This window comes from Scardinius erythrophthalmus (assembly GCF_964197995.2).
Source record: "Scardinius erythrophthalmus genome assembly, chromosome: 8".
NCBI classification, from domain to species: Eukaryota; Metazoa; Chordata; class Actinopteri; order Cypriniformes; family Leuciscidae; genus Scardinius; species Scardinius erythrophthalmus.
Window position 1 is genome coordinate 13,104,118 of NC_138228.1, and position 9,069 is coordinate 13,113,186.

General features: G+C 38.4%; 1 protein-coding gene across 1 annotated transcript; it reads right to left on the reverse strand.

The window, feature by feature from the left end:
- Positions 1 to 2,749: 2,749 nt before the first annotated feature.
- On the reverse strand, positions 2,750 to 8,851 carry LOC308694845 (monocarboxylate transporter 2; the record flags this gene model as incomplete). The annotated part of the gene is made up of 4 exons (XM_081372610.1): positions 2,750 to 2,924; positions 5,830 to 6,672; positions 8,047 to 8,190; positions 8,629 to 8,851. The coding sequence occupies 4 exons, from the start codon at positions 8,849 to 8,851 to the stop codon at positions 2,752 to 2,754; spliced, it is 1,383 nt and encodes a 460-aa protein (XP_081228736.1). The 3' UTR covers positions 2,750 to 2,751.
- Positions 8,852 to 9,069: the final 218 nt, after the last annotated feature.

Here is a 9,069-nt window from a genome sequence, read left to right on the forward strand (position 1 = left end):
ACAGTATACAAGTTCAATTTATTTTCTACCTCATAGTATGTGCAGAAAGAGCACAGCCTGTCCATTTTTAGTGCAGTATAATTTCGTAAAGGTATTGTAAGCCTAAATAGATCTTAAAAACCACTGGCTTATGATGCTTTTGGGAAATGCAGCCCAGGTCTGTCTGTGTTTGAAAGGTTGTGTTTGCTCAGTCTGTACCTATTCTTGTTTCTTACTTTGCAAAGAGTTAGTCACATTAATCAGCTGTTCTGACACGTTGAATTTTCTGTTCAGAGACAGGCAGAATTCCAATTTGTTGTAATTTCTGTCCAATTTCTCAGGTATTTTTCCTTTTGTCTTTGATATTAGATTCAGTCTAATTCAGTTTTCATCCTGAGGCTTCACAGAACGTTTCCATCAAGCAAGGTCACACATGCATCATTCTAAACGGCTGTTTCTGGGGTTCCTGCCTAACTTGGACTATATGAAGGTCAAAGTGAAGAGGCCGGGATTTACGGGAAGGAGATATGTCTGGAGAAGCGGATCTGGGATCTGTTATTCCACTTTACTCCATCAACTGTTTCCAATTACAGACTTCAAAGGACTCATCGCCTCAACTGTGTCTAAAAGAAAGGATTGCTCAGGTCACAGGAAAACAGCAAGAGGACTATTTTCTCTCATTACAGCATTATTTCTTCTTCTCGTTGGGATTTACTGATGGGATCAAATGTCAAAAACTATATAACGGCCTATTTGTACTTGAAGTAATAAATCCACAGTGAATTTACAGTGAAATGTCAATATTATAAAGAAAGATAAAATGATAAGATCAGTGTTTTTATTTGTTAATGAAAAATATCAAAAATCATTGTTTGGTATTTGAAATAAAGCAAAAATAAAATATAAATATTAGACGAAAAACATCCAAAATAAATTCTAAAAGAAAATCGACAAAAGTACAAAACTAAATTGCTAAAACTGAAAATAATAACAATAAAAGCTCATTCAAAATACTATATCACTCAATTTGACGATTATGATAAAAATATGAACTTATTTTGTGAATATCAGAATACACAGCTTATACTTTCATTATTAAAACTAAAATTAATTCCATTAAGTGGCCTCTTTCTTTGTGTGCATGTATTTGGTTTACTGTTGGTATTCATGTGTTAAATTAAAGGGAAATGAGGGAAAATAAAATATAACAAAATAATTTAATACAAGGGAAAGTGCAAACAGTGAGTTTGTGAATGTGAACAGACTAAAACGTCAAGAACGTTTTCATTTGTATGCCGTTGAAGGCTCATTTTGTCTAGAGCATAATGTTTGCTTTCTCATATTCATGGTAACAAGCATATTGAAATTTATTTCTGTTATTTAAAAAAAAAAAAAAAAGCGATTTGGAAAGCCACTTATCAGTGATACACACAGACCAGCATGCAGAAAACACATCAAAGTGCAGATGTTAGGAATAGATTATTGAGAAGAAAAACAAATGCTTTGATATGTTGTAAAGATGGTTTAGCTTTGAACGGTTGCCGTTTCATCACACTGTATAAACGGAAAAGATCTAGACAGTGCTGTCTATCGTGTGGTTTTCTTCAGCAGGATGTGCCTCTGTTTTAGTCTATGCCTTCATGTTTATCCCATATAGATTCAAGATTAAGGTATTTTAAAGCTTTTGCAAAACAAAAAACACTTTAATATACTGTTTCCCCCTATTTTATGCTCTATTAAACAGCTTTTAATAGGCTGTTTTAATTTCATGTGAGTCTAAGCATTTTTTAAATGCATTATTTATTTATAATGGTTTAAAAAATGTAATGAGGAAAACATGCATTTAAAACAGTTTCACTGTCCATCCTGCATTTCCCCTTTTCAATGTTAGAGGGCGATCAATGATAATGTTTTCTGAAACTGTGGCACGTCCTGATTTCGCCGAGTTAGACGGGTTCCTGGGTGGGTCAGCATATATTGTTGATCCTGAAACAAAATTCCTGCCTGAAAATGTAATCGTAACCCACTCATAATCTATCCCTATATACCCCTAAACCTAACCCTACCCACAAGTTATCCCTAAAGATTGTAAGTCTTAACTTAACATAAACTGTAAACTTGTCCCTCAAATCTGATTGGTTTATTGGAATGTTGTTCCAGGATCAACAAAGATGATGATCCACTTGGTGAAATCAGGTTCTGCGAAACTGTGGGACGTATTTGACATCCAGACCAGTGGATGGAACTTTAACCTACATAAAATCCACGTTTCAAACATACATTTTAATTTGTGCAATTTTAAGCCCAAACCAAAATACATTTTTCATATTATTATACACAAGAAATTGCAGATATTGTTCTTGACTGTGATCATCTTTGGCTGTAGCTAAACCATGAGTAAGCTTCCATTAGTCCATTAAGGCAGTGTCCATTTTCCAGACTTACTGGAGCAATAGATCTGATGAAATATTGCTTGCAATGGCATCATTATAGGACTACATGAGAAGACTTCCCAGAATGTTTTACTTAGGTGAGAAAGGTCTGTTCACTTTTCCTTCATAGAATGGACAGATCAGATTAGTTTACACCATCACTTACAGATCTCTAATCATAATCTCTGCTTAACCGCGACATGTGTGGTGAAACATGAATGCATCATATTTGTCCACAGTAGTAACATGACACTGCAAAAAAACATGTTACCCTAAATGCACATTCCACTATTCAAGAACCTTCTCTTACTAACTTCTTCCAAAGTTGGAATTCTTGTTTTCAAATCAGATCCTCGCATCCTTTCCCGTTGTCCAAGTTGATATCTTTTCCTTTTTCCATCCCTTTTTTGTTCATCTGATGTAACACAAGCAAAAACAAGGCAGAGACGAGAAGAGCCACGCCTGCCATCAGGAAACCAGCACCATAGTCACTCATTTTGTCTATGAAGATTCCTGTAGAAACAGCAGGAGAAATTATTTCATCATTGTCAATTATGAGTTTCACTTAGTCAAGTCAAGTCAAGTCATCTTCATTTATATAGCGCTTTTAACAATGTAGATTGTTCCAAAGCAGCTTTAGCCTACATTGATAATAGGAAATTAGTTTGATTGATTCACTTCCGTCGCAATGATCACTAGTTATTAACTTAGGGGGCGCTAACACAACACCGTTTTAACAGAAAACTCTTAAGTTCTTTCTGCGCAAGCTTCAAAAACCTGAACCAGTGAGAACGCCAATGGCGTGCACATGCGTATTACGTTCTTTCTGCGCAAGCTTCAAAAACGCGAACCAGTGAGAACGGCAATGGCGTGCACATGCGAATTACGTTCTTTCTGAGCAAACTTCAAAAACGCGAACCAGTGAGAACGGCAATGGCGTGCACATGCGTATTATGTTCTTTCTGCGCAAACTTCAAAAACGCTAACCAGTGAGAACGGCAATGGCGTGCACATGCGTATTACATTCTTCCTGAGCAAACTTCAAAAACGCGAACCAGTGAGAACGGCAATGGCGTGCACATGCGTATTACGTTCTTTCTGAGCAAACTTCAAAAACGCGAACCAGTGAGAACGGCAATGGCGTGCACATGCGTATTACGTTCTTTCTGCGCAAACTTCAAAAACGCGAACCAGTGAGAACGGCAATGGCGTGCACATGCGTATTACGTTCTTTCTGCGCAAACTTCAAAAACGCGAACCAGTGAGAACGGCAATGGCGTGCACATGCGTATTACGTTCTTTCTGCGCAAACTTCAAAAACGCGAACCAGTGAGAACGCCGATGGCGTGCACATGCGTATTACGAGTTCAGTCTATAGGTATGCACGTTTGAATATGTGCGCAGGCGTGTAGTCATTCCCTAATTGACTAATCTTAGACTTACTTAGTCTAAGGAGTAAATGAATGCACAAAATATAGCTTAAAAAAAAAAATATATATATATAAAAAGTCATTCAAATAAAAAACACTCATGCACTCATAAGTGATATATATTATAATAATGTCAAATCACATTTTGTTTTCCTGTAATACTGAAATACTGCTATTAGCTTGCAATTAAAACACATACTTGCCCATACAAAACTCACCTCGACCAATTCTATAGGCTGTTGTAAGTGGTTGCAAGGGCATTTGTATGAGGTTTCTAGGGTATTCTGTGAGGTTGCTTGGGCACAATAGTGACGCTTGCCTAAGCACCACTAATTAGCCTGCAGTTGTTCGTTCATCATCCCACCTCCCGTTTTTATGCCCAACCTGCTTTCTGAATGCACATTTCACTGTACATTATTTTAAACGAACAATCAATTAAAGCACCAAGGAACAGAGCCCCTATGAAGTCAGTGATGCAGTGATTATTTGAGTCATCTTTTATAATGCCACAGCAAAGGAGTTTTCCACCCCGATTAAAAGTCACTGAGAAAAACTGCAGCAGAGCTAATTTATGGTGTAATTACACCGCCGGTTATGGAGCCCAGCAGACTACACTCCTAACCTGTAGTGCCTAAAAAAAGCGTTTCTCTCCTCCCAACCATTAGTCTGTGCTCTATTTAATGGACTAAAAAACCCAAGAGATTCATATAAGGTACATTAGTCTTCCAGTATACAGATATGGACATGGTTTTGGCAGTTGATGCCTCTAAAAGGACAGATGAGGCTTTTCTGGATGATTTAGTGTTGAACTGCCTATAGCGAGGGAGAGGTTTTTGGCTGCAGAGGGGAGAACTCTTCCAACTTGTGCCATGTTCTGGCAATTGTTCTTTCACGAGTTCACATGTTAATGAAATCTGATGTAATATTAAAATGCGTATTTGGCTTGCTGTCCGGGGGGAGGGCTCCGAGCTCGGAATTCAGCCCGACCCCAGAGTGTATTTACCCCCTATAAATGTATAGATCATAGGTATCTATGAGCAGACCCAGCTGAATGTGAGGTGATGGGGTGGTGGCAGGATGCTGAGAAATTAGTCATGAGACAGGAGGTAAGGGAAGGCTTTATTTATATTGGCTATTTCTTGTGCTGATTGGATGATTACCTGAACATGCTCCTCCCGAACTTTGTTACATAAAACTTCATTAAGTGAAAAACTGTTAAATAAGGGCAAAATGTCATCATCTCCACATTACAATACCATCTATTTTAAGTTGCCCTATCAGTGCTTATCATCTGGTAATCAATTACAGCTATTAAATATATTGTTGTTCTTGGCTGGTAGTTTGTTTGTTGATTCTTTGGCCACTTTTGTAGCTCCGCTGATGTATTGTTGCACTACCGTTTGTGATGTGTTCTGAGCAGCGGGCACAGAAAAATTACAGCCAATGAAACCAAATGAACGGTTTAAGATTTGGTCAGGGCAGTCAAAGCGTGGCTCGCTATTGAAAGGGGAAAATCCATTTATGTAGTGACTAATAATCCATGAAATTAACACAATAGCCGAGTGCATTTCTTTGAAAGGCGATGCTTTATGAGAAGATAACACAGTATTACTGTAAACTGAATCCTGCCAGGCATTAATGAGAAACCTAAATTATGATGAGGGAATGGAATACATTAGGATGACTGATAAAGTGCTTTCTATACAATAAAACAGGACATCTTGTGTTTGCACAATGTTAGACTGTAGAATAACTTCAGCAAGCCATTTGTAGGTAGATGTCATAATAACCTACTCAACATATAAATAAAGTATCACAAATAATATATATATATATATATATATATATATATATATATATATATATATATATATAGTATATACGGTTTATAAATATTTAAATTATTTAAAAACAAACTCAAACTTTATTAAATAATATGTGTCTGGTCAGGATAGTCACTATTGATCAAATACTTTTAAACATCTCACCTGCCAAAGGTGGTCCAAGAAGGCCACCACTGCTGCGGATGAGCATGAAGAAACCCAGAGCACTCCCTAGCCTCTCCACCCCCACCACTTCCGCCAGTACCGTGATGTGAATGGCCACGGTTGCGCCGAACACCAGTCCGTACCCCGCACTGAACAGCGCTAGCTGGGTGAAAGTGGTAGCTAGTGGGCAGAGCAACAGAACAATGCCCAGCAGAATCACTGTGACAGTCAGCTGATGGACTGTCTTTACCAGCCGCAGATTAGCCACCCACCCGAAGAGCAGCCGTCCTAACAGGTCCAGCACCGCAGAGATGGACATGAGAGCGGCTGCCTGGTACTCCTCCACTCCTTGACTGCGGGCGTACGGTACCAGAAAAAGAGCTGGAGCGAAGAAGCCAAGAGCAGCAAAGACACCAAACATTGAGTAGACCATGAAGCGAGCGTTAACAATAAGCGTGTAGTCCATGTAAGTTATGATTTTGACCTTCAGTGGATCAGATTTTTTCGAGTCTGAACTGTTTTTTGAACTAAAGTCTGTGTGAGTTTGCGATAAAAGCTCCAGCTCATGATTGTCCTTCTCTACCAGCTCTTTAGAAGGAACGTGTCTGTTGAGTGGTCTTAGAAGAGCTCCGCACAAACTCAAGTTGAGCTGCAGAGCTCCTAGGATCAGCATCGCTCCCCTCCAGGAAAACTGATCCACCATGAACTGGAAGGATGGGGTCAGGACGAAAGTGAGGATGCACTCTCCTGCGCTGGCCAGAGCGTTGGCCACTGGCCGTCGCTTTTCAAAGTACCAGCCCAGCATGGTGACAGTGGGGGTCCAGGTCAGGGCGTAGCCGAATCCTGCAGAGGACAAAACGAAAAGTACATTTAGAGCAAGCATTTATTTCTTTGACAAGTCATTCATTTTGTAGGGTAAAACGTTCAAATGCCACTGGCTAAATGGACAGCAGTATTGCAAGGTTATGTGTTTTATGAACATCTAGCAACACTTACTAACTGAATACACATTTATTTTAAAACATTGTTTTATAGCAGTCATGGAACATTTCTATCATTGAACTTGACCTGAAAGTTGTGCCACTGCTGTAACTTACACACTAGACCATGATATTGAGCCAGTGACTACAAGAATTTTAAATTACCATTCAAAAGTTTGGGGCCAGTAAGATTTTTTTCAAATACATTTTTAAGTCTTTTATGCTCACCAAGGCTGCATTTATCTGACGAAAAAGATATTAAAACAGTAATATTGTGAAATATTATAACTATTTTATTTCTATTTTAATATCTTTTAAAATGTAATTTATTCCTGTGATGGGGAAACCCATTACTCCAGTCTTCAGTGTCACATGATCCTTCAGAAATCATTCTAATATGCTGATTTGGAGCACACAATACATTTCTTATTATTATCAATGTTGAAAACAGTTGTGCAGCTTAATATTTTTTTGTAGAAATTATGACTTTTTTAAATTAGGATACTTTGATGATATTTTAAAAGATTTAATTATTTTGTAACAATGCAAAAGTCTGATCAATTTAATGCATTGCTGAAAAAATAGTTTTTGTACGAATTCATAACCCCAGTGATGGGTATAGGTTTAGGGGCGGGGTCAGGGGTAGGTCATTCGTACGAATTCATACGAATTAGCCACCTCGTAAAATACGCTGTGTTGGAATTACGCTAATTTTCCCTGTTTAGTAAATCTGGTCCTTAGTGTTTTATTAATCTGACAGAATTTTTGAAAATTCTGCAAAATAATATAAGTGATTAATTGGTGCCTATTTAAATAATAATTAAAATTGATTTTAACTAGTTAATAAATAAGAATAAATAATTGTACTTAAAATATATGCTAATACTAAACTAAGAAAATGGCAATAATGAATTTAACAACTTACTTAAGCAAGTAATAAAGAATGATAAATTAAAGATAAATAATTAGACAACATGTGCCAATAGTGATAATGAACAAAGCAAATTTTCATCGTTTTTAACTCTAGTTTAACTCTAAAGCCTATGGGCAAAATGTTCTTTCTTTCTCTCTTTGCTCCTACAACTTTCCTGTCTCATCATATGCCTTTCTCTCTCCCATAGCCGCTATAATTGGCTTATGACCTTTTCAAGTTGTGAATCAACGATGAAACAAGGGAAGCGTGAAAGTGTGTGTGCAGGAGCACAGCCATATGCTCTACTGCTGGCTGTGCTTTTACCTGTAAGGAACCCCACAGTTATGTACAGCTGTAGCAGATCCTGGGCATACGACCCGGCCACCATCCCAATGCTGCTCAGCAGACCCCCCGCCATGACCACTGGCCGATGGCCGAAGTACGCGCTCAATGCAGAGCCTACAGGGGCTGAATCACAGACAAGCACACAGTTATGACATACTGTACCGCCAGTAGCCAAGTGCTCCGTCAGCCCATGTAAAGCTACCATACTGGGAGACAGAGAAATGGAGGATAACACAAACTCATATTTCTAGTCTCCTGCTCTGTTAGATATATTTCAGCCTCAAAATGTTTAAAGGTCTGATGGTGCCGGAGAACATGAATGTGGCTCTAACAAATATTAAAAGATTACAGTGAGCTTGTGTGTTGGCATGCATCTTAATCACAAATTAGATCAACAGTGAAGATCAAGTGTGACAAAGAGTTTTTACCCCATCTTCATTTTGACATTTACAAATAAATGAACATCAGACCATGTCTGCAGTTACGAATTCAAAGGCAAAGGTTGCTGAGAGTGTAAGTGAAGGGAGCCCCCTGCTGGTTGAAACTGAACTTGGTACATACCCCCAAAATGTACCGTTGCCACAGAGATGGATGTGATCCATGAGCTTGCAGTCGCTGTGGTTGCAAAGTAGTACTGGATTTCTACAAAGAACACACCAAAGGACTTGATTACACCGAATGTCAGCCCAAAGACAAGGAAGGTGGAAAGCACAATGAACCAGCCATAGCCTCCATCCGGGGGACCTGCAGGCCGAACTATTCTTCTCTTCCCTTGTAGTTCCATTGGAGGCTCAGAAGATAAGTTCATCATCTGCCATCTAAAAAAAGAAAAACATGTTTTTATAAAAATGGAAACGCATAAATCCACACTGCCCAGTCAGCACTGATGTTCTCTGAGCCCAGTAACACAAGACGAAAGTGATATAGTTCATCAATTATTATCTCTGTGTCAAAACAGCTGAAGAATGATTAACTACAACATGCCATAATCACATTGCACCA